The 26,497-nt window shown below is 41.9% G+C and overlaps 1 protein-coding gene across 2 annotated transcripts in view; it reads right to left on the bottom strand.

The window, feature by feature from the left end:
- ALCAM (activated leukocyte cell adhesion molecule) overlaps nucleotides 1-26,497 on the bottom strand; it is a 120,917-nt gene that overhangs the window by 18,062 nt on the left and 76,358 nt on the right. For both annotated transcript variants that reach the window (XM_061350561.1, XM_061350562.1), the window contains exons 2-8: nucleotides 21,708-21,808; nucleotides 18,807-19,026; nucleotides 14,763-14,827; nucleotides 13,920-14,007; nucleotides 11,685-11,867; nucleotides 5,789-5,916; nucleotides 3,954-4,083 (exon numbers count right to left, since the gene is read on the bottom strand). In XM_061350561.1, the coding sequence (XP_061206545.1) occupies nucleotides 3,954-4,083; nucleotides 5,789-5,916; nucleotides 11,685-11,867; nucleotides 13,920-14,007; nucleotides 14,763-14,827; nucleotides 18,807-19,026; nucleotides 21,708-21,808 (915 nt within the window). The remainder of the gene's footprint in view (nucleotides 1-3,953; nucleotides 4,084-5,788; nucleotides 5,917-11,684; nucleotides 11,868-13,919; nucleotides 14,008-14,762; nucleotides 14,828-18,806; nucleotides 19,027-21,707; nucleotides 21,809-26,497) is intronic.

The following is a 26,497-nucleotide window of genomic DNA, read 5'->3' as shown; positions in this document are numbered from 1 at the left end:
CCCAAGGCACAAGGGTGGCTGAAGAAAAACCTAAGAGGTTCTTTTTCTCCTGCCCTCAGAATAAGTTTTGCTCAGCATCTACTTAAACTTTCTATTCTCTGGAGCAAGAAAGCACCTCAAACCTGAGAGATCACCACACACCATACAGGAGGGATTCTACGATAGCATGCCTGTGATGCCCCTACCCTGGTTTTTGGAGGGTTATAACAGACTACAATCCCTCTCACACAAGAGCCTGGGTTGCTATAGAAGTTCAAGAGAATTTACAGTGTGCAAGGTGAACCCCATTCCTAAGGCCATTATTTGAAGCAAACACAGAAATAAGCTGCTGTTTAACACAGGATCCCTGCTAGGAACTCTTACAGAGCCCAGTTTAATCTGGATTAATATTCTGCTAGGTTATCTGTAGGGTCCACAAAGAAACGTGATGTAGATACTTCTACCTCTCACCTTCTGTACTCCATTAGTAAATAATCTCTTTGTGGTACACAAGGACAAGTAGAAAACACTTCTTGCATACAGAAGACTGTCAAAATTCATCCTCACTGAGAGAACAAGTTTGTTGCAAAGACTTTCCCATACATCTCCTGTTTGGCTTTCAACCCTTCTTCATAAACAAACTTTTCATCAGACACCATTTTCAATAGATGATAGCTCTTAATGTGGTCTCACTTGAAGTCTTGCATTGATTTCAGCGCTGTCTGTGCATACCAAGTAGGACAGGGAAGAGACAGAGAATGCATTTTGCATGTATTAGCACATCATGTGAGAGAGGTATGGAATTAATGTGGGGAAGACTGTAGGAAGCATTTCAGTTCTGAACCTCTATTGCACTTACAGGACAGGCTTTAAAGGAGATTTCCAAAGGAATACTGTGCTATGACTGAGAAAACCATGCACAGCACCTGAAGGTAGTCAGAACTCCCTAAATATACTATCAAGCTATCAGAAAATTCTCCTAGAATACCAAGAATAGGTTTTTCCATGCAAGATCTAAAAAGTGTTTTTCCCTGTCTTTTCAGTGAGTCTGTAGCACAAGAAAGGACTATTAAAAGTACCTAAGGAGAAACACAAATGCTAAACTATTTTATTTACTGGAAGGTTTGCAAACCTATCTCCCCAGAAGACACATTTTAGCAGAAAGGAAAGCATCACACAGAGCAAGTTCCACAGCCCTGCTCCATACTGGGTTTTACATGGAGAAACAACTACAGGAAGAGATAAAGCAAAGGAACAGTGAGTCAAAACAGTCATCAGGGGAAGGAATGTCCATCGCCTACTACTAGATGCCTTCCTTGCCTTCCACAGTGTTCTACTATAGCAGTTTCTATGCAGTTATAAGAAGGCTTCGCCCTATCCCCTGCCTGGCCCCTGCAGGTTTTGATCATCTGACCCCAGGTAAACTCACTCAAGGAACAGAGCTAGCAGAAAGTTAATACCCCAGTGTAAAGATCCTACAACCTGCTCCCGGGGGCAAGAGCCCAGGTTGTCTAGTTTTTCCCTTGTGTTCAGTGGGAAGAGGAAGATGCTCTTTCTTACCCCTTTGCTTTACTTTATATAGTGTTTCCTAAAACACTGAGTAACTGAGATGCTTTAACATCAACTTTCAGATGTGCATCTCACAATTTACATTCATCTTGGGGAAAAACAGAGCTTGGTATTGAGCCAGGATATTCTGTTACAAAAATATTCAAGGGCTACAATGTGCTAATGTACTCTCTTACCAGCAAGACACTTATCCCTAACCAAGACACTGAAAGGAACCACTGTCATTATAATGCTCAATAAAATCTGTTTGGGGAAAAGCATTACAGTCAAAATGTAACAATCACTATAAGCAGTTTCACAGATTTAAACTAAAATGATTACATTGCCTGATTTTTGTTGTGGTTTGGGGTTGGGTTTTTTGTGGTTTTCTTTGCTTGTGGGGTTGGGGTTTGGTTTTGGTTGGTTGGTAGGGTGTTTTTTTTTTTGTTTCGTTTGTTTTTTAAAGTGAGAGTAAGAAAATCTGAAGTGCAAAAGCTGGTTGTGAGGAAACAAGAAGCTCTCACTCAGAACAAAGGCTTTTTCAGTGTAACAGCATACACTGCAATATTCACTCATATGTGAAAAAGTAAGCAATACAGAAAAAGACGGAGAAAAAGCAGGATTTGATAGGTGTTAATAAGTATTATTTGGAGGACAAAAAGCCATGATGGAGGCATTTAAAAAGGTAATATCTGAAGCTGGAGCACCAAAAATACCTAAGTACATTAGAAGGAGAAAACAGTAAAAATCACTGACTTATGCAGGAAAGCTGATACAATGCAGGCAACTGAAAGATGGAGGATATTACACATCATCCAAGAGGTTTATGACTTTTTCAGGGGAGCTCTTCTCACAGGCAAAAGCGCTGCATAAATGCCTTCAGCATAAGGCATGGTCTGGGCATTTAGGACTTTCAGAACTACTCCAGGTCACTGTGCCTCACTTAAGCAAAGGCTTTATTGCAGATAGAGCTGTTTTAAAAACACCAAAACACCACAAATAAACCCTAATTGATGAAGCAGTAGGGTAACTTGAGAGTACCTATGAGTTCTGAGTAGCTGTTCTAGCTGCCAACACTGGAAAGACTTCTGTCAAGAAAATACATTCTTCTCCTCTGTAGTAAAGCTCTTCTGACACACAGACAAAATAGCACAGAAAGGAAAACTGTCTTGTTATATATAACTTGGAGCTGAGGAAGCCGTTCTTTAGGGTAACTATTTATGGAAGTACAAGCAGACACAAAATCCACTTGGAGTAAAATAAAAGGGTCAGTTATACCACAGCAAACTACCAGCAAGCTACCTTTGTTATTGAGCAGCTAGTGGCAGTAGTACAGAGCTCTCTTCACATCTTACATACCCAGACTCTTAGCAAAGGGAAGGAGTGGGTAAGAAAACAGCAGATGACCTTACTAAATGCAAAATATCCATTAAATCGAATAGTGTAATTATTCATGTACAGCTATTTCCTGCATGAATTGTACCTTTTCCAACAACAAAAAAAAAAAAAACAAACCCATGTACACAAACACAAAGTTACTTTTCATATAAAGCATTATCACTGTGGAAGCCTTTAAACTGCATTATCCATCATGTCCCTCCAAACCCATGAACTGTTAGAGGTATTTATGCTACCGGGAAGACTACAGACAACCAGCATTTTTCAGGGAAACCTAGTACCATTGGCCTGAGGCTCATGTCATAGCCTGTGATAGTACAGCAAAGTTCGAAGGATTTCCTGTTCTCCTTCTCTCACAAAAAGAGATTAAAAACAACTACTGAAAAGCTATCGTTATTTCAATGGTTCAACCAGTTCAGTGAGTGATTTCAAAGCACTGCTGATAAAGAATGACTAAATACTCCAGTATCCAGCTAAACAAACTTCACTGAACACTGTACCTCTCATCATTCTGGGAAAAGTGAAAAAAGTAACTTGTCCTCTGTGAACATAACAAATTCTCAAGACTCTTCCCTTGACTTACACATTAACCTCATAAAGGAAAGACGCAAGGATATTAGACTAATGAGAATTTGACTGTGAAAAATAACCTTCAGTGATACCAGTGGGCCAGTGTGTATATGTTTGAGTACATTCCAAGGGGGAGCTGAAGCATAATAGTCTGCCATTTACACGTTCGCATGAGTGAAACGAAGTACTGGAATTTTTGCTGTATGTGAAAGTGCAATAATACCACAAAGTACACAAAGGTTACCTAAACAGAAGCTATCTAGGTCAAGGAATCAAAAAATATAAGGTTTTCAAACAGGAATACATTGGAAAACACTACTTTAACAACATCATTCAGTTCTCCTATACATTAACTAGACTGATCTACCTAAATAAAGCAGAGTGAGAAAGAGAGAGCATCCCAGAAGGTCCAAGATAGGCCAGTATCCTAACTAGAAGTGCAAAATTCAAGGACTTACAGTGCACAGTGATGGTGGTCGAGTCCATCATGCTTTTGTCAGTCAGAGCGCACTTATATTCTCCTGTTGCATTTCGCCTCACATCTGTCATTACGTAAGTATCCGAGCTTCTTATGCCTTCTGTTTCTCCCTGTGGATGGAAAACAGAACATTTATTGCATATGGACCTGCTAAAAACATTTGTTTCTTATGAGGATTTTTTTTATTATAAGGGTAGTGAAATATTCCAAAATATGTACAGACGCAGCATCACTGAAGTGTAATTACCTGTTAGTAATACTGAGGTTTATTTCCTGCATGACATCAGAGTATTAAAAACCACCTACAATTAAGAGCTTACTCTTTTAATTGAATGATTAACTTATTTTAAGAGGTTATTAACATACAAAATGTGAACATTTAGCAGAAAGAAAATGGGAGAAAGCAGGAGACAGTCTACAAATAAGAGTGCTGTAGAAATCACAACAGCAGAACAAATTGTGTTTCTAAATCTGTATCTGAAATTATATATTCAGTTTAGGAAAAATCATGAATGTACTGCAGGGCACAGTTTTTAAACAGTGCAAACAAACCTTGCTCTATCCATATCACAGTATGGAGTCTGTTAGGGTGTATACCATTTCATATGCATTTATCTATGAAAACTGGTGTTTTGAATTAGGCAGCAAGCATTGCTTTCTGGCTGCCCAGTTCCCCCGATTACAACTGACTGACTTAATCCACCTTTGAAACAAGCACAGAACAAACCCATAATTTGTATCTCTGAATTCAGAAACAGATTTAGTATACCCTTAAGAGTTGCAAAGAAATCACCAATTCCAACTGTCCTTGAGAAGAAGGACTAGTATCAGGTAGAGTGAGACTGAAGGTAAGACAAACTCAGGTGCTTAGCTCACTCACTGTGATAGCAGAGCAAGGGGCGATGCCATATACTCTCTTCCCCAGTAGTGGGTTCCCAGCATGACTCACTGTATCTAAAGGGCTGTTCTGAGTTAAGAGAACTTCAGCTCCTAGTTTCCCTTGCTGCTCTTTAGCCATTCAAGCACGCCAGGAGTCCAAAGTAGATGAGGCTTACACTCAAAAAGTGACATACAGTTTTCAAAATGCCTTGAAGCATGCCACTGCCTTTGGCCTCTCAGAAACAGCTCTGCTTGCTACTGCAGTAGGAACAAAAAAAGGGATATAAACTAGGAAAGAGAAGCAGGACACTGGAAAGAGGACTAGGAATATAAAGCCCCATTTGCCTGTGGGTTTCGCCGATACCAAGATGAATGGCACCATGCATCTTATGCATTTGACAGATTTTTTTCTACACTTTCTTCTGTGCTGTCACACTTGTTCTTTTTGCTATTGTTATGCCAACAATTAATAAATTAACTGAAGAAAAGGAATTGCACAAAGATTCATCTGTCAAAGTAAAAACAAAATAGCTGAATTGCTTTCCTGTACTTTCCCTGCTAGATCTTTGCTTGTTATGACAACAGATGAGATGGTTTCATTCAAGATGCTGACTGGCTTTAGTCAAAACTGCTTCTGATCAGAGTATCTGATGATGGGAAATGAATTTAAATAATAGTGACTTTTAGTGGGTCCAAGCCTCAAAAAACTTCAGGTATGTGGGGTGTAGAAAACGTTTCTTCAGAATAATTTGCCCACTCAGGTGAGGCATTCCGAGAGTCTGCTGCAATGACTGATGTCTATCTTGAGGTTTTGTTGCATTGAGTTCGCCCCTTCCTTTGTTAGAAAAATCACAGATACACTGGCATGCAGCAGTATCTGTAGGAAGGGACGATATAGAATACTTCACTACACAGTGACAGCAAGGCAGGACTTACTGGAATGTAAAACAGGAACTCCTGTGGAGGAGGGTTGCCATTTCCTGAGCACTTCAGAGTGATGTTATCGCCTTCTTTAACCGTACTGCTTTGAGACAGCACTTGAATAGTCACCTTCTCTGTTGGATCTGTGAAGGTAATGTACACATTTAATAGCTTCCAAAAAAACCTGCACTGTTACACTAAGCAGACAACATCCATGGCCGAAGAGTACATGATTTTATCATCAAGCGGGTGAAGGTATTCACATATGTAAAAGAGAACCGACGTTAACCACACTTCCTGCATTTTTGCCAATGAATTAAGTGCGAAGAAGCTGTATGATTTCATTCATTTTTCTTCACCAAAATACCTGTAACTGAAACAGCAATGATTACAACCATGTCATGTACCTAAAAGGAAAAAAACCCTGATGGGTATGAACGGTTCCATGGTGTGATTTCATTATGAGACATTAACTTGTCCTCTGTGAAGCTCACTGTTTGGAGGACTGCAGCAATCAGAAAACAACTGAAGTTCTCCAAGCCTTGCATTAGTACTAGATAACAACCTTCTTGCATTAAAAAGAAAAACATGAAGTAAGCGACTATGTTAAGCCTATTCTATATGCTGATCACTACAGGCTTTCAGAAAGATTAATCTGGTGAACATAATAGGACCCTTAACACAGTCAACAAAACTGTAAATGTAACATACTTATGTCATGTTCAGTGAAGTTGAACTATAACTTACATTTTACATTGGTACTTTTTTAAGCAGAGACAGAATATACTTTAATAGATGCTACTCTATCCAAGTATAAACCTACATATATTAAAAAATAAACAAGAGAAAAATGAACAGAAGTACAGGAATAGGAGCAGATAGCTCTCAATGCTTTAGTTTTAACGGGTAAATATATCCCACCAAAGATGCCAGTCGTGCATCAAGACACAGTAGAGCGCTTCTTATTAGACACTAAAATAAAATTACATAGCAGAGAAACCCTTGCCTGACAGTTGATTTGTGTGTTTAGCAAAGCTTATGCTTCACAGCCCTCCCGACCCTTAAGGCATTCATCATGTCTGTCTTCTGCCATGGGATTTTTCGATAACACAACTCCATTTTGCTGTGGCCTCTTAATGACCGAGAACCCTACACAACATCTCTCCTTCTCATAGGAGGATGGGTACTGAACTTCAACAAGCTACATCCTCCCTCCTTCAGATACAGTAGCCTCAACTCCCTTCCACATCCAAAACGCCTCCATCTCAATACCTTCAGAGCTGAAGCACAACTTTGCCTGCTTAGGAAACGGAAGTTCAGCATCATTGGTGGTGTGGAATGCGAGAGCTGCAATGAAGTAGCTGGTCAGGAAGCCTAAGCACACCCCTTGACAACAGCTGGGCAAAACCCCCATGTTTCAGGAGCCATCTGGTAAGCTGGCCTGCTGCAGAAACTTTGCAGTAACTTGACACAAGGAGAGACAAGATGACTAAACGTGAAAAAGTTACTGTGAAGGATGTCTAAATACATCCTTGAATTGCTTAGGCTCTGTCTCAAGAATGAAAAGGGATGAGGCATCCCTGCCCATAGCAGGGGGATTGGAACTAAATAATCTTAAGGTCCTTTCCAACCCTAACTTTTCTATGATTCTATGAATTATAATGAAGATGACTTACAGGATTTTATTTCAGAACAGGTTTTCCCAGAGAGATGAACAGAACAGGAGTAAAAATGGACAGATAAGAATGACTTCTTGCAAACCACCAGTCTTCCCTGCAGGAATATGTTACCTTTCTGTCTCCTGCAACCAACCAGGAGCAAATCTCTGATTTCATTCTCCAAACTACTTACCAAAGTAAGTAACAAAACACTGATTTGTTCTCTAAGGCAAAGAGGTCATCCTTTTGAGGAAAACACAAGCTAATGATAGGAAAACTGAGCATTCAGTGCAATGCTGACTGCTGCTTAGCACAGGTTATGTGCTCCCTTACTTGCACAAATAAACAAGAGAAGCCTGGGGAAGGTGTATCTTGCCTCTCAGTAGCACATATCGCCAGCTTGGTCCACCTTAACCATGTGCTTCTCTAAACATGAGAGTCTGCTTTCCACAAGAGCAAAAGTCTGGGATCCAAAAGACAGTTATTCACTAAGTGAATGCTGCTATCCCAGATTGACCATGGCCACAACTGCATAACTGCAAGGGAAACAGCAGTGCTGGAAGCAGCACAAATATAAAGCATCTGACTCTAATCTGTTATGTAAAAAAGTTTATCCCTACCAAGACAGACACTTAACAACAGGGCATGCCTGCAAAGCCTGCCTGACAAACATTATCTTTTAACACTAATTAATACTGAGCAGAATCCCACATAACTGGAGTCTAGGTAATTTAGGTATCTGAGATACTATCTAACTGTCCAGCTCTAAGAGTTCACTTATATTACTTATGCTACTTTCAGTAGCTTGCTTGCTGCAGCTGCAAACCACATCTGATAAATACTGCCAGAAGAGCTAAGTTATCCAATTCCAGATAGCACCCAAAATGGTAGGAACTAATTCACTCTTGCTCTCAAACTAGGTTACAGTGGCTGGCAGCTTCCAGGATGTCAACTAGGTAATAAACACTTATGTAGTAGAGACTGCATTAGCCCAGAGCTAAACCCCACCTCCAAACAGTAAAGCATTTCTTAGATCCTGACTGAGTAGGTATATCTTTCCAACAACCTTGCGTAGACACGGTTTTAAGCATGCTCTTCTCATTTCTGCATGATAAATGCTTAAATTGCAAGGAACAAACAACAGGTCTGCTTCATGATTTTTTTTCTACTTGCTTCAAAGATGCAGAATGCAGCAAGTTTTAACAGAGTTGATCTCAAAAAGAATCCCAACCCTGGAAGGCCTCCATTTATTTTAGTTTGAGTCTGCCTTTTTTTTTCCTCATCTGCATTATATTTTACTTATAAAACAAAAAAACCCAACACATTTATTGAGAAAGAAACTAATTAGGATCACTGAACTAACAAAACAAAGAAAAGAACAGACATCATTATCATCAAGTAACATCAGTCATGAAATTCATCTGTAGAAGCTTTGGACAATAGAGTTTCACTGATTCATTTGGAAATATATTTGACCAGAGGAAGAAATAGAAATTACAGCAAATGAAAATACTCAGAAAGGATAACTCCATCCTCTAAACCCAAAGTTCATACTTGAGGCCTCTACTACTGAAGGGTGTGCCTGCCTCCCACTGTCACCTCATTAGCAGTACAATGATCCTGCCTGTCTCTGGAGGAAGAACTATCTTAATTAAATTATGTGTTACTAGACCAGGATTAAAAGAGCTGGTCTGGAAAACAAAAAGTTGAATACAGATGCACAGGGTATCTGGCACAGTAACTATTCTGCAGTGCAGCGCAGACTTCTTTTTGCTTCACATCAGGTAATCCTTAATTGCAAGTGCACATAGTACATGTACCACGGAAATCTGCAAGAGCCTCATCCTGAACATCTGAAGTAGTCTAATGCATGAAAGTAGTGGGGAAATGAGGACAGCAAAGGATCTCTCAGCAAGTAATAGCAACAAATGCTTTCTGGTCATCACACTTGTTGCCTGTGAACTTCTGCCATACGCAGCAGGAGTTACTTGTGGTCATGGGGCTCCACAGTTGACAGAAATCAAGAGAAAACACCAGGAAAATCTGGTATCCAACTTTAAAGCAAAACCAAAATATAAACAAAAAAACCCTCTAGCTTTAAAGTGATGGGATAGGTTTCTGCAGGCTTGAAATACCTATGCTATTTCCAATGATAATGATTCCTGTTCCAGAGGTTTTCTTCTCCACTTCTGCTGACTGTCATCCTGACTTGTCAAAAGAAGGCTGTAATTTACTCTGGATTCTCCAGGTGAAAACAAGGAGCAATTGCTCCAAGGTTTTATATGATTTGACTAAGGTCAAAACTGGTCTCCTACCCCATGGCTTAACAAACCTCCCCTGGGAAGGAGAACCAACTGATCAGCTAGGCAGACCTACCCACTTCAAGCCTGTGGCCTTTGTTTCAAGGCAATGGGGCAGATGTGATACCTGGAGAAATCGAATCCCTCATTAATTTTCTCTGTATTCAAGCGCACTATAGAGTTGTTATACAATGTACAGCAAGTCCCTATTAGATGTTGGACTGTATATTTAGACTGTATCCTTTCCCAAAACAAGGACTTACAAATTGAAGTATTTCCTGAAGTGGGCAGAAAGGTAACACTTCACAGTATCACAGTATGTTAGAGATTGGAAGGGACCTCAAAAGATCATCTAGTCCAATCCCCCTGCCGGAGCAGGAACACCTAGATAAGGTTACACAGGAACGTGTCCAGGCAGATTTGGAATGTCTCCAGAGAAGGAGACTCCACAACCTCCCTGGGCAGCCTGTTCCAGTGTTCCGTCACCCTCACTGAGAAGAAGTTTCTTCTCAAGTTTAAGTGGAACCTCTTGTGTTCCAGTTTGTACCCATTGCCCCTTGTCCTATCACTGTTAGCCACTGAGAAAAGCCTGGCTCCATCCTCGTGACACTCCCCCTTTATATATTTATATACACTAATAAGGTCACCCCCCAATCTCCTCCAAACTATAGAGACCCAGCTCCCTCAGTCTTTCCTCATAAGGGAGATGCTCCACTCCCTTAATCATCTTAGTTGCCCTGCACTGGACTCTCTCCAGCAGGTCCCTGTCCTTCTTGAACTGAGGGGGAACACTTGCCTGGACATACTGTCTATCTGTATATACGTATATTGATGACCTTACTACTGTATATAAATATATAAAGGGGGAGTGTCACAAGGATGGAGCCAGGCTCTACTCAGTGACAAACAATGATAGGACAAGGGGCAATGGGTACAAACTGGAACACAAGAGGTTCCACTTAAACTTGAGAAGAAACTTCTTCTCAGTGAGGGTGACAGAACACTGGAACAGGCTGCCCAGGGAGGTTGTGGAGTCTCCTTCTCTGGAGACATTCAAAACCCGCCTGGACACGTTCCTGTGTAACCTTATCTAGGTGCTCCTGCTCCAGCAGGGGAATTGGACTGGATGATCTTTTGAGGTCCCTTCCAAACTCTAACATACTGTGATACTGTGATCTCCTGTTCCTCCACATTCTGCTACAACCTGCTGCCTTCTACAGTCCTTCAGAAGTAGAAGGCCATTTTACAAGGCCATTTTACAAGACTTTCTGAAACCCTCTTACCCCCTTCTCTAATTGCTACCACCAACTATGACCTTTCCTTGCCAACGGCCCATTTGGTTTATTCAAAGAAGAATTACAATTTCCACTTGGTCACTAATAAAGTAAGGAAGCTGCTTTAGGATTTAGGCCAGCTGGAAGCCATTATTTATAGATTCTCTATGTAAAAGTCTACCAGTATTCAAATGATACATCTTAAATGTAAAAATCAGTATTTTACAGCTGTATACAAGCTACTGCATTACGTGCAAGGTAGTCTGCCTGCATCAGCTGTTTAGTGCTGTCTCTGCAAACATGAAAACCATTTTAGTCTACTAAAAACTGCATTGTGTATTTATTGCATATTTCAGGGGGTACAAACAGTCACTGATCAACCGCTCTAACCTCTGTTAAAGCTCTGAAAAGCATGTTTCACTAAGCTTTTGTGGTTACCACTTTCATCTTGTCAATACAGTCCTAATATTCATCATTCTAATGTTAGAAAGAAATATCAGGTAAACGTGAAGTAAAAATTACACAGTGTACTCAGACCTTCTTGCTATGAATCAGCTTTGAAAAAGCCATCTCAACAGGCAAGCAGCAATGTCTCTGTAATTCTGCAGAATGCCTCTGATTTCGCTTCCCAAGCCCAAGTTAGACTTCATAAAATAGTAGGTGCTTTCTGATAACTTACAGTGAACATCGAAGACAACTGGTTCAGACTGTATTGTTTTCTGGCCAGATGGTCCATAATATGTCACAATGCAAGTGAACTTGGCATTCGCATCTTCCTTTGTCGGCTTGTACTGAAGAGACGATGTCATGGTGAAGAGTTCAGTTGACTTGTCCACAACCTTTTGCAAATTTATGACCACAACTGAAAAGGAAATACCGTTTCAGTGTCACACAGGCAAATCTGCAGCCTTTTTTCCTACATGTTGTCACTTACTCTGTGTTTGTTATCAGGATATAAACATGCAAGCAACACAACCAATTACCCAAGAGACTGCATAGTTTTCCTCTAGTACTGTCACCGATGTACGTCAGGAACACTTTTATCAACGAAGTCCTAACGTGCTGTACATCTTGGAGCAAATCAAACCAGAAAACTAATTGTAAACTGGTGGGGGTTTTAACACAAATCTCAGCTCAATTTTTAAACAGAAAGAAAGCCTCAAATATCCGGGCAAAACCAGTTTTTAGGATCGTATTTACAATTGAATTTCGTAAGTATCGTCTATTTTATGGAAGGTAAAATACTGTGGTCTGATTAGACCATCAAAATCAATTTTGAAAGAGAGTGAAAAAAAAAAGCACTCTTTGTAAATATCCTGGAAAATGAATACCTGCATAAGGACTTGACTATCTACATGTTCCAAAAACAATATTGGACAGGTATGAAACTGAGACAGTTAACACCTAGTAAGAGGCTGGAAATTAGATTCAGGGTTGTCCTGGGTTCAGCAGTAGCAGTCATTTTTCTCCTTCCTGGTAGCTGGTGCAGTGCTGTGTTTTGACTTTCGGGCTGGGAACAAAGCTGATAAAAATGATGTTTTGGTTTGGGCAAGGACTCTGTGAGCCTCATGCTCTGCTAGAGAGGAGGGAAGCTGGGAGGAAGCAGAGACAGGACACCTGACCCAAACTGACCAAAGAGGTATTCCATACCACAGCACATCATGCCCTGGATGTAACTGGGAGTTTACCCGGATGGGCTAAGGACAGCAGGGCTGGAGGAGGTATCGGTCGGTGCTTGGTCGGGCTGGGGGGACGAGTTACCGGTTGCCTGGTGCTGAGGTGTTGTATTCTCTTCTCTTGTTATTTCCTTTATCATTACTATTATTGGTGGTAGCAGCAGTGATTTGTGTTATACCTTAGTTACTAAACTGTTCTTATCTCAATCCGTGGGAGTCGCATTTTTTCTGATTCTCTTCTCCGTCCCTCCATGAGCAGGGGGAGGGCAAGAAGAGGGGGGAGAGTGGGTGAACAAGCTGTCTGGCTGGGGTTAAACCACAACAGTTCTTTTTAAAAGGTCAGGTCCACCCTGGGGATCTGCTGCCTACAGTGAAACAGCTGCAGAGGCACATTCTTTAATGCACCAGGGTCTGATGGCACCCACTCCCCCCCTCTTCTTGCCCTCCCCCTACTCCTGGAGGGACAGAGAGGAGAATCAGAAAGAATGCGACTCCCACGGGTTGAGATAAGAACAGTTTAGTAACTAAGGTATAACACAAATCACTATTGCTGCCACCAATAATAGGAATGATAAAGGAAATAACAAGGGAAGAGAATACAACACCCCATCACCAAGCGACCGATAACTCGCCCCCCAGCCCAACCAAGCACCAACCGATACCTCCTCCAACCCTGCAGTCCACCAGTCCTTCCGGGTAACTCCCAGTTACCTCCTGGGCATGACGTGCTGTGGTATGGAATACCTCTTTGGTCAGTTTGGGTCAGGTGTCCTGTCTCTGCTTCCTCCCGGCTTCCCCTCCTCCCTGGCAGAGCAGGAGGCTCACAAAGTCCTTGGCCAAACCAAAATATTTTTTTCAGCCCTGTTCCCAGCCCAAAAGTCAGAACACAGCACTGCACCAGCTACCAAGAAGGAGAAAAATGACTGCTACTGCTGAACCCAAGACAAGGTTTCTACTAGCTACACAGGCTCAAGAATAGCTTTGCAATAGTACTAACAAAGGCAGCCCTCATTCCCTATGATGTAGTTTTAAAGCTGGAACTGAAAGAAAAAGATTATGTTGCATAGCTTGGGTCCTTTGAATGGCCTAGAAGTTTCCTTCCAGTTTCAGCTTTCCAGGAGTAGTCTCCCTTAAAGAAATAATACATTAAACTAAAGTAGAGCAACTCTTACAAACACAATTTTTCATGCATACACCTGCTTGTGGATTTAGGGACCTTGGCTATTATTGAAACATACCTTCTTCCATGGGCTGCAAAACTCTCCCATTTTTGTACCACGTAACGTTACCTTCAGGATAACTATCTCTTGCAACGCACTCCCCAAGCTGCAAGAACAGACAGGAATTAGTTGCTCTTTCTCCCCACTATGTTTTAACATAATTCGATTTTTTATTATGGTGCTTTGGGTGAAAATTTCTCAGAAGTTCAAATGCTTAATCCCAAACATTTTTCTTAAATAGGACAAAACCCATCACAGAATCATAGAATCATAGAATAGTTAGGGTTGGAAAGGACCTTCAGATCATCAAGTTCTAACCCCCCTGCCATGGGCAGGGACACCTCACACTAAACCATCTCACCCAAGGCTCTGTCCAACCAGGCCTTGAACACTGCCAGGGATGGAGCATTCACAGCCTCCCTGGGCAACACATTCCAGTGCCTCACCACCCTAACAGGAAAGAATTTCCTCCTTATATCCAATCTAAACTTCCCCTGCTTAGAGTTTTAACCCATTACCCCTTGTCCTGTCACTACAGTCCCTAATGAAGAGTCCCTCCCCAGCATCCCTATAGGCCCCCTTCAGATACTGAGGCTTTGGTACAATTATGCTTCAGTGTATCAGTGAGGTATCAATGAGGCTTCGGCATCAATAAGCCTTCGGTCCTATGTGGAAGAGGGTTTGCTGGGGGGTCTAAGGTAAGGACGGGCCAGTACAGCAGTGGCAAAGGAACTGGCTATAGACCACAATCTCTCACAGACACACATGCACCCTTATCTGAGCCCCATTCCAACACCTTTCTCCACACTGAGTTCAGGCAGCTGTCAGGCACGTAACTTTGAGGGAGAATGCTGCTCTTACCATTTGTAGCTTCTCTGTTTCTAGGAAGTCTGCTTGATGCAAGATTTCTGGTTGAGAGGGTTGTTCTGAAACAGAATAAAAGTACTAGTGAAGGGAGCACAAACAGCTGTTTGAAAAACAGAAAGTTACTAAAAAAACATCATGGATTTTGAGACTAAACAGAACAATCTGGTCTGGTATGGTCTTACCTACACTCTGCCATTACAAGGAGAAAAAGTGAGATGCTTCTATTTCAGTATTAGCAAACAGACTGAAAAGGAAAAAGCCATCACTTTAAAACCTGTCATAATGAATTCCACACATTCTGACAAGACATTTTTTAGCCAGGCAGACCAGTGCAGCACCTGGGAGGAGAGAACCTGATCTGATTTATACGATACACATCCTGGAGAAGAAATCAGGGGTACAGAAATGATAGCAACAGAAAAGCAGCTTTACTGTGGATATTACTGTAGCCGAGCTGTCACATTATAATAAGAACCAATTCAACCTAATCATTCTTCTAATGTTTATTTTTCCTAACTGTGATTGTTACATTTAAGAAATTCAGATGATAGAGATAGATGTAATTACTTAAACTGATTCGGAGTTAGTTATGACTTCCTTAAAAAAAATAAACTTTTTCTTCAGTGCCAGTATGTCTTCTTACTTGCTTTTATTATGGTAGATGGACCTCTTAGCCTGCCAAAGTGGAGGATCAATCAATGTTTCCATCATAAAACAGTACTTTCTAGAGACTATATAACTTGTCTGTTAAAATAGTTTGGCCTAAAGCCCAGAATGCAAATTTTTATCTCCAAAAGAGACAGTTTTCCCCACAATTTTATAGGGAGAGGGGAACAGTAAGGGCAAAGAAAAAAATTAATCAATGTTTATACAGTTGAAAAAAGCCTCTGCACCCTAGCTATACTGCATTAAAAGCATTCATAGTATACACTTTTACAGACTGAAACATCCTAAACCATGCCAGCTTATGGAAATCAAGCTCCCCAATAAATGATGTGTGTATGTCACTAATCTGAGCCCAAAGTGAACTTACTACCTTGCCAAAATCTCTACCCACTGATGAGCTTGCTAATGTGCAGGTGTGCTGCTCCTGCTATCACAGAGACTGCAAGCCAACAGGTTTCAACAATAATCCATTTGCTCTGTAGGCACATGCATGTATGTGTGTGTATTTGTGTGCATACAAGTGCACATATATTGTTCACCTGGAAGACTACACCAGGATGGAACAAGAACAGCTCAGAAAGGAAATGAAAGGCAATAAAAGAACCTGTTCATTTGACAGTTTAAAAAAACTCAAACAACCAAAAAGAAATCAAAGCTATACACCAAAACCACCACAATTTCTCCAAAGGGCTAGTAAAGATTATTCTTTTAAGATATGTGCATACTTCTCTTTTGTTACTTTTAATGGAAAAAGGTTAACCTATTCTCTGTAAGTACCTGTCAAGGACAAAACATTTTAAGGTTAATTCAAGCAAGTGTGGTTTCACAAGACTGTTAACAGGCTTTCTGGTCCAGATTTTTGGGTTCCATAAGCATGCACAGTTCACTGCCTGTTACAAGTCACCAGCTGGTTGAGCTAAAACACCCTTCCACACCTCAGCTTTGCTTCCTTTCATCTCTTATCTCCCCCAGGGTCTGCTTTTTGGTCCTTTGAGCTCCCCAGCCCTGCAATGCTCCTACTTAAGGAAAGGGAAGACTCCTGCTCTGTAGCCCCTGTGTGGCTCTCCCTGTTGTGAGCGACCTGGTCACTGAGCAGACAAATGCACCAGTTGAGAAGCAGCCACATTCTCCCTCAGAGGAGCCTCTGAAAGGAAATATCCGCTGCCAGATTCCCACAGCCACAGCACGTGCACCAAGGCAATTCCCTACAGAAGACTTACCTGGCATTTACTAGCTCAGGGTCTGAAGCAAGAAGGAATTGTAAACTTGGCAGTAGCAGAGCTCACTTTGGTGGGTTTGCAGCTTCAGCCCACTGCTTATCTCTCAGCTTAAGAGCTTGCCAGAGCATTTTGCAACTCTGTATAGACCCTATAATAGGGGGGAAAAAGCTTACTGCCTGCAAAAGCCCAGCATCAGTATGGTAGGACAGCAGCTCATGGCTGCTGGGCTGCTCAGCTTTGGAAACTGGCCATTTAATTCCACAAGAACATGCTGACAGGATCCATCTGGAAAGCTGGTAGAGCTTGTTTGAGCAGTCCCGTAAAGGAGACTAGCAGGTGGTACCTGTGCAATGAACCATTTCAGCTCGTTAGTTCTGAGTTAATCACCTAGCACAGCTGAGGACATGACAAGCTCCAGTAAAACCCAGCATCGGGCAAAGCTTCTGGGATACAGCTGAGTTTCAGGTGTGCAAGCCTTTGGTTTATGAGGGTTCACACTGCTGCAGTTCAGCTCTGTATCTGTGGTTCAGCAAGTTAGAAGCTCTGCTGGTTAAAGAGATGAAGACTGCAGGATACTCTTAACTCTTTTGTAATTAGAACAAGCAAGCCAGAAAGCAAGCAAGAAAAAAAATGAAAAACCAGAAACCAGACATAAGGAAGTGAAATGAAGGAAATGTTAAAATAACCCTAAATAAAGTTGCAAACTCAAAATGAAAAGCTGCAAAGGTTATTGTTCCTTACAGTGCTAAGTCTGCCACAGTACATGTGGCATCCTCTAGTCTCACCTTCCCTCGCAAACAGAAAATTTCTCTATTAGTACTAATGCACACAATAAAACATACAAGCTGTGCTCCGTGGCTGAGTTAGCATTGTGTTAATATTTAGTACAGTACACAGTAATTGAAGCAGTTAGCATTTCATTTTACTATATACCACTGTCTCATCTACCTATTTACTGCTGCGTGGTAAGTAAACAGGATAATTCTTCATAATTTCCTTTGAAGCACTGTGTTTACTATGTGCGCTCTGAGCACACTCCTCCCTATTGTCATTAATTCAATTGTTCCTGCAGTCAAATTGAAAGTGAAACAGAGGAACAGATTACTGTTGACTCCCAGTCTAGCTTCAAACTCACTTATGCCACCAACAGACTTCCCTGATGACTCCCTGACACCTTCTGCAGACAGAAGCACAAGGCTGTCCTTCCAAAGCATGACTTGGCATTTCTCAAGCAGAAGCGTGATCTCTTTGAGACTGTCCATCTCTGAGTCAACTTGTTCCCACAATAGACTTCATGTAAATCTGCACCTGAAGAGCAACAAAGGCCAAAAAACCCCACCATATAAAAACATGAAGCTGAGGAAGAGACCCACTGCAGTCACAGGGCAGCATTTACAGATGCTAACCGCTGCCCCTGCAGACTTGTGTCCCTAAAAAGGGGGCTGAGTCAGGATTACATTCCTGCTCTGAATTAGCACGGGGAAAAGGCCACGTTTGTCCACACTCCTGTATAACCTGAGCATGACTGTGCCCCAGAGCACTGGGGTTTGCACTGCAGATTAGCCTTGCAGTTGGGTTATAGTGGCATCACTAAAACTTTGCTGTGCTCTAAGAGAGAAGTGCCAACTGGTATTCCTCCTGGTAGCTCTGGAGAGAACAGAATAAGCATTTGGGGCTGGCAGCTCATTTTCCAGCCTCTCAACTCTCTCCCTCACGGTTCCTACCATTGCATACAGGCTGCTCAGTGCTGCTTTAAACCTCTCCCCTGATCTCATCTTGCAGACTGCACACAGTTAATGCTTCCCTCCTGCAGAAAAATTCACTTGGAGAACAAATGGAAAATAATCAGTGCTAATTTTACATTTTTCATTTCCAAGGCCAAATGACATCATATAAGTGAGTCATTATCAAAGCCTAAAATTCTCTTTGAGCCAGCACTTATCATGAATAAACTGCAAGTGCAGGCAGTCCTGTTACATAAATGCCGCCAGTAGATTACATTTTTGAAAGCTGCAGAGATTTGCTAGTCTTAGTAATTGACTCAGCCAAACTTACTTTCTTGGCTTTAATCTTTGCCTTAAACAAAAGTTTCTGTAATTTACGATTCAGATGCTGATGAACGTTAACGGTTGTAACAACTAGATCTACTTACTGAAGACTTTGACTATCGTTGGCTCTTCGGAAACATCATCTTCTGTAACAAGCATACATACAAATCTCTTTTCATCACTGATTCTTGCATTCTTGATGGATAACGTATAGTTTTCTGAGAGACTCAACCTGTCTTTGTACTCCGGTACATCATCATACTGCACATTTTTTTTGGTTGATGATCTGAAGGCAATAAATACTGGAGATCCATTCGGCATTTCCTATAGTAAAAAGATAAACACCTCTGGTTTGCACACTCATTTAGAAGTTCCTGAAGATCTGCAATTGGTACAAACGCATCATTTGATAAAAAAAAATAACCTGGACACTACATCAAATTGCTTTTTTCCTGATTAATTTCTGCTATACACACAGGAAAATCAATGTAAGATGAGAGGTAGTTTAAGACTGCTGTGGTACGCAGAGAATATCATCAGTAGAGATAATTTCAATCCCTTGGCTCAATCCTGGCATAGCAGAGGGCTTTCTCTGATGAAGGCTGGTGGTTCTGGCTCCAGATGCCTCTCTGGAAAAAGTACTTGAAACAGAAGCATTCGTGAGCTTGACTTAGAAGCTTCAGCTTCCTTTCTCTTTTCCATGATTGTTTTACATATTCATATTGTTTGTCTGGGATATTCAGACTTCATTCCAAATGCAGGATTTAATCAGGCAAAACTGCCTATTTTATTCTAAATTAGGTTTTAACTATCTTTTTGTTTGTTTTGAAAGGACCCAGGAGCTCGTGGCACGGGACTATACATACAATCAAATATTGTTACTTATGCATGCCCTGATAATCTGCAAAACAGCATTTTCTAGACATCCTCCTTATATTAATCAGTATGCTGTTACCACCCTAAGAAGAAATACAAAGTTGACAGCCTTGCGTAAGACTCCCATACAAAAAAAAAAAACATTTTTGAGACAGCTACAGGTGGAGTTCTGCAGGATTTGATTCCCCCCTCCTTACACACAGAGCAGTGACAGGCTCTGTTTGCCTTTATTTAAAGTGAGGTGAAAGGCTGACTCCATCTTTACATTCAGTATCATGCTGGGGGCTGAAGGAGGTTTGCATTCTTTTTCATCCTTTGCACCTTACAGCACTGATGCAAGTTGTGCTCCTAGCACAATACCTCAGCTTGACTGAAGAGTCCACAAAAGCAGGAAGATGCTGTTACAAGAGATGGGTGCTGTCAGAGATGGGCAAGGAGCAAGAGGCAACAGTTAATGTGAAGTTTAAATTCCCTTACAGTCTTTCTCCTCCCACTTTCAGATCACTCTAGATGTCTGTCACACAGGAAAGTATTGCCTTGACTTGATACACAGGAAGCTGGCTGTCAAGTGCAAACAAGCTCTTAACTCTAAGCCTACCCAGAACACAAGCAGGCACAGGCAGACACTCAAGGCAGAAAAGCCTGCTCCTGCCAGGATACAAGTTTCCTCGGTGCCCCTGGGCTCCCACCAGGAACATGAATTGCTTCTCCCAAAGCAGCAGAGCAGCAAACATAACTCCTCCTTCTTCCAATGAAATATTCACCTAACCAAAAACCCCTAGCATCCCCTCACACACCAACCACTGCCTGGCTGGGAGCTGCCCTGGGAGAACAGATACCATTTTCACTTGGATACATGCGCTGTGTCAAGACTTTATACAACAGCAACGAGATGGGCTCTTTTGTATGTTGGGTTTCATGTCCCTCTCCACTTAGAAGTTACAATATTTGCTGCTTGGTACTTGCCTGAGATGAGCAATCCAAATGCACCAGATAGAAATTACACATTTCTTTTCCCTCAAAACAGCCTTGTATCTTCATAGAGATAGACTTGTGTCTTCCTCTAAAAAGCCAGCAGACTGAAACAAACACACTGAGCAATGCAGGTGCTGCATCTTCTGAGCGCTTACGTGAAACAGCTTCACTGAACCTATTTGGCATAACATTCTCCACTGACTTCTGCCTTCGTTTCCCAAAACATGTGTGTGGAGAAGGAACTCTTGAGGGGATGAGGGCTGCAAAGCTGCAAACCTCCATGTACAAAGGAAGGAGCCGGGGGGGGATTATGACACACCTGTAAAATAGGCTGGTGGATGCCATTTACAAGGAGAGCTGCATAATTTTAAATCCACTGTTAGAGTAGAAATCACCTGTTATTGCTAGTAATATTTCAGCATGAAGAGAGGGTTCAGATGAATTTCACAGAAGCAAGAAAACCGGCTGTCCTGATGTCAGTCTGAAAAGCATGAGGGTTTTGGTATCCCGGTGGTTTTGAGTACACATGCTTTCAAGATGTCATTTGACTTTGATATGCTTATTCTCCTTTTGGCCTGGGGTACCAATCATACATAGGAGAACCACATCCAGTGATGCTCTTACTTCAAGCTGAACAAGACAACCAAGAGGACACCGTGTTTTCACCTTTGTCTTCTGTGCACCAGAAAGAGGGAAACCACCAGAAACTGAGGTCAGCTCTGCCCTCTTCTTCAGCATCCATTAAATACAATGCAGCATCAAACAGTGTTGAGTGACTGTCAGACCAACCAACCAAAGGACGTCACTTCCCCAGGGACAAAGCACTGCCCTGCTTTAGGCAGCCCACTTCAAAAGTATTCAAATGTACAACGCTGGCTCTATCAAGCGAGTGAGACACCACTGGGTAACGTGCCAGATCTCTAATACAGGTTGGCAGAAAAGTCCCGAACAATTATTTCTCTTGAACAATGAGATTAATTCCTCAAAACTCTAACCTTGGCAGAAATTATGCAGATTGGAATCTTGTAGCCTTACAACCACAGGAATAAATGTCTCTCTATCCGAGACAGAAATCCTACCAATTGGAATCTTGTCATCCTGCACACAAAACATACCGTACCAGCTTTGATGAATGTAAGGTAAGCTATACTTACATATTTCCACTTTCCAAACATAAGACCATCTGGTACTTCTAGACGACAAGGCATAGTAATAGTATCTCCATATACTGCATTCACTGTGTACAATCCCAGAGCTGGAGGAGAAACAGAAAGAGAGAAACAATTTTAAGTGTTTTCTGGAGTCCCCATATGCTAGCTAACGTTTGGTTCACAGCTATTACAGAAGCAGAGCTGCATCCTTGACAAATGGTTATTTTCCAGCATGTAGGATCTATACCCAAACCTCTGATAAAATAGGATTCTGGTCACTAATTTGGGCCCACATTTCCTGCTGCAGTCAAGTGGGGTACTTTTCCAAACAGGACTGCACACGCTCAACCAGATAAACGTGTATATTGCCATCAGTATCCACAGCTGTTGTCTCAAACTTGAAACTTCAGGCAAAGGGAAAACCCTAAACCTTTACTTCCTTCATCTCAAAACCCAGCCACTTTTGCCTGGAAAGCATGTGCTGCCATGCAATACTGTGAGGAGGCCAGCAGACAAGTGATCCTCTGACTGCTGCACTGCATTAAAAACTTGGAAGAAAATAAAAGAAACAGAACATTATTTAAATGCTGGGTTTCCTTAAACTTGGGAAAAAACCCTAGTTTGTACATTTAGATTCTGGAAAAGTGAAATGCTTCCATGAATTATTTAAGAACAGCTTTTTTGGAAAGCTCAGCACAATATTACTGTGCTAATGCATACACATTTACAGAATAAAACCGACCCACTTATTCTCATTGTCCAGAACATGAGAACTGAACAAAACACCAGACCCCAAAGTGATGAAATGTTAAAACAGAAAAAGCTTAAAATGAAAGCTGTTACAACTCTGTGCATTTGCTATAATGCAACTTTGCTTTGTTCCTATTTTCTGTATTTGCCCCTGCTCCTTGCACTGGAGGAAGGTTTTGCCTCTGGTGCTTGCCCGGTGTCACCGAGTGAGCGTATTGCTGCCTGCTCTTACCCAGATGTCTGCAGCTTTTGTCCAGGTCTTCCGCCCAGAGACTCAGGATCTCCCCCGCTTTGCTCTCCCTTCATTTGCAACTGGAGCTGCAAAATGAAGGGCTTGCTGCCAAAGAAACCTTATTTAAGGGAGAGCAGTAGGATGCTGGTGATGTAGCCAGAGCCTCAGGGACACCCATTCCTTCTAGAAACATTAATTTTCCAGGAGATTCAGCCCTTCTTGCTAGAGCTGGAAACACCAAACCTGTTCCCATGCACCCCCAAAGACCTGAGCCTCAGATCCCTTAACTTTTCCCAAATCCCCAGGCAGCTAGCTACTGGCATGACCTAACAATTATACTGACTGAAGATGTGCTCTCCGTGGGGAGAGTTTTCCCAAGGGATTCTTGTTCTTTCAACAAAATCATGTATTTGCAAAAAGCCTAACACTGAATCCCTTGGCTACAGTTCCAGTGAGAAAGACTCCACAGCATCTTCCTCAGGTGAGGATTTCAAAGCTTACTGCTAGCATGAGCTCACAGGTGCCATTTGTATCACAGTAATAAGTGAGGCTGTGACTTGGGTCGTGTGGTGATGCACAGACAAACAGTACTCCAAAATCTTTCCTTAGAGATGCTTACAGCCTGGATGGCATCCCATGGTAAGGCAGAGAAGCAGGTGAAGAGGCTGGAGTTGGAGGGATCGAAGGAACGTGAGAGCTAACAGGCACTGCTACCCGCATTTATCTTAAACTTTCCTTCCTTCACACTGCTCCTTTCCAACTACACAACTGCTAATCGTCTTCTGATCCTGTTCTATCATTAGTCACAAACATGTTATTCACACTACAAGGACTGCATGCTCTCGTTGGCTGTGCCATTTACAAAGACCAGCAGTCTAAGTGACAAGAGCAGCCAGCCCACTAGATGGTGCTGAGTAAGAGCAATCATTGAAAGTGAAAGGTTTTCATAAGAAACCAGCTAAATTCGATTTTATGGAAATAGGACCAATGGCTTACAAAATCCAGCTATACATGGAAGCAAAATATGAAGCTGGAACAAATCATTCCCTTGGCCCTCTCTTGCACTCACCCTCATTCTGATCTCCAGGAAAGGGAACAGTGCAGCTTGGGCTTTGCAAGTTGAATCCTAATTTTCACTTCTGCTAGGGTTAGGAAAAAGCAGTCCTTTTGGTTCCTCTCTCCTGTGGATGTGAGAGTACACGAGACTTGCAAACACACACTCCACTAGTAAGCTGGTTAGTTCCCATTGAAATTCCAGTGAAATATCATTTAGTAAATCAAATCCTGTTAATGGTATTTTGCATCACATGGAAAACCTGAAACTGCTCCTCCTGCTAGGACATACTCCCTGTCATTAGGGAAAAACAAAACGGCCCTGTGGGATCTGTGAGGATGTTCTCCCCCAGACACCTGGTTAACCCCTGCAGGTTGCTAAGGTAGCCCAGTATCCCTCACTGAAGAACTGACAAACAGCTTCATGAGAGTGAATGAAACTGTTTCTGGCAACAATTTACATCTATCATTCAGAGCAGGTAATCAGTGAACGGCCCAATAAAGGCAAGACTGGCCCCTGATTTTAGAAAAACTCTTCCATCTGAAAGGCATTCCTTAGGATGGACAAACCATCCCTAAATCATGTCTTGCCATAATTTCTGCCAGATATCTAGGAATGCGTTAACACAGAACCAAAACCACACAAGTTTTACTTTAAATGTACAGGAATGATCCTAACAAGAATACAAGAGGTCCTGCTGTAAAATTTTCTCCTCCCGCTTCTGTAGCAACAAATGTAGGGCATTTAAGGAGCACAAACTAGTTGAGTAACTGCAAACTTTCACTGCAGGAACTGCAGTCATCTTCACAAAGCAACACTGCAAAACCTTACCTGTTGCTATTAGATACACTTGTAAAATGGTGGGATGAAGCAGAAAACTGAATGATGGCTTAATGATACAGCAGAGCTTATCATCAGCCATCATTTCTTGAGAGCCCTTTACATAATTGCCAGGTCATTCTAAGGAAAATAAATTAAATAAATAGATAGATAAAGGAAGATCTACAGATATAGAACAAATTGCTCCATGCCCTAACACAACACAGGGTCAATGTCAAGGCCCTCCTACCTCATTAACTGCACACAGACAACTGTAGGGAATAATACCACATGAAGTTACTAGACATCGTATCCTGCCCTTCTGTATTTCTGATGCAGCTTAAAGGGCCCAGCCAGCTCCCCTGCATGATTTTCAGATGTTACCTTCTACAACTGAGCTGACACTAACAACACTCAGTCAGAGGCAGCATCTTGTCCCATATGTTGGGAGAAGCTCTACTCGAACTAGCTATGAATTCATAGCCTATATACCTATATGAATTCACACCGATACAGCTGGTTAATCCAGCTCACCTTCCTTCCATGTCTTTAAATACCTGTTTGAGCGGGCTGAGGTTTAACTTATTTCCCCTTCTCTGGTCCAGTGCTTATGAAATTCTGAACCAGATTAAACCTCTCCACACAGGTTTGGACACAGGAAGAAAGCAGCAGCACCAGGAGGTATGGCGACTCAGAGGAAGATCCCAGCAGGGCACTGTTAAATTGGGATGACATTTGCAGTTGATGCTTTTAATTACAGTATTCTCCACATCCTCACAGCACTGCTAACTACATCCTACTTCATCCCACCTCTCTGCATGTGTTTCACAAGGGCAGAACAAAACAGTACCCACATATTTGGGTGACAAAACAAAAAGAACCTGACTACTTGAACTGAGGCTTAATGGCAGAGGAAGTTATTTTAGATCCTCACCAGGAGTACACGATGCAGGCTGTAATTAAGACTAATTATTATTTTCAAATCAAAGAGATCATGTAAGAGGAATGGATAGAAGCTATCTAAAAAATCAGGAAGCTGATGTTCCTCCGAGGAAATAACAGAAGCTGTAGGAAACGTGCGGAAAGCAGCCATGATTTCCACCTCTACCTTCCATATGGAATCCTGAGGACTTTTCCTCCTGCAAACACTTTTATAAGCGCTGAAGAGTAAAACTTTCTGAGACAAATGTAAAACAGACCCAGGGCTAGCCAAACACCCTTCAGGTGCAAGATCCATGGGAGACAATGAACCTGCATCTGAGAACTGACACTAGCAAAGATACTGCCCAAAACTTACCTTCCCTGTCCTGCTCAGCTGCCTCACAGCACAGCTTACCTTCCAGTTAAGAAACCAATGGAAAACTGGGCAGCCAAACCTCCCTCAGTACCCTGGAGTCCACTGATCTAAATGATGTTTTAAATTGAGAACGCTGTCCCGTGTTTTTCTTTCTGCAGTTATTTCTTTACTGCTGCTGCTTCTGCCCCAGCAGGTTGAGCAACGGTGCTTTCTCGTGCACTTTCTGGGCTTCAGGAGCAAGGTCTCATTACCAGAGAACAGCAAGACATGCTGGCTGCTATGGCTGCTTGCAGCAGTAAGCAGGAGAGAGCAGGGGAGGTCAATTAGCAGCTCCTGGAATGGAAGTGTCTGAAACCAAGAGATGTTATGCCTATTTAGCATCTACTTCAGAAACCATAGTTAACTACTTTGGCAACTCGATGTGAGGATTAGCACTCCAAATCTTTACTTGAGGTTTTGGCCCTTCCATTTTATCTCCAGGTAGCCTAGATTAGCCTGTACTTAATCCATATTGGGAGGTTAAAAAGCTTTGCTTCATAAAATATGGATTTTATTATGATGTTTGCTATCAGTTCTGAAGTAGCAACCAGTGGATTTTTCCCTTCCATTCCTAAAGGGATTTCAGTTATATAGGCATACAC

This window comes from Neopsephotus bourkii, unplaced genomic scaffold (genome assembly GCF_033783945.1).
Source record: "Neopsephotus bourkii isolate Nb327-2 ecotype Australia unplaced genomic scaffold, CSIRO-AGI_Nbou_v1 NB_532, whole genome shotgun sequence".
Classification (NCBI taxonomy): Eukaryota; Metazoa; Chordata; class Aves; order Psittaciformes; family Psittacidae; genus Neopsephotus; species Neopsephotus bourkii.
The sequence above is the reverse complement of the archived record's forward strand: the minus strand, read 5'-3'. Positions and strand labels throughout refer to the sequence as shown.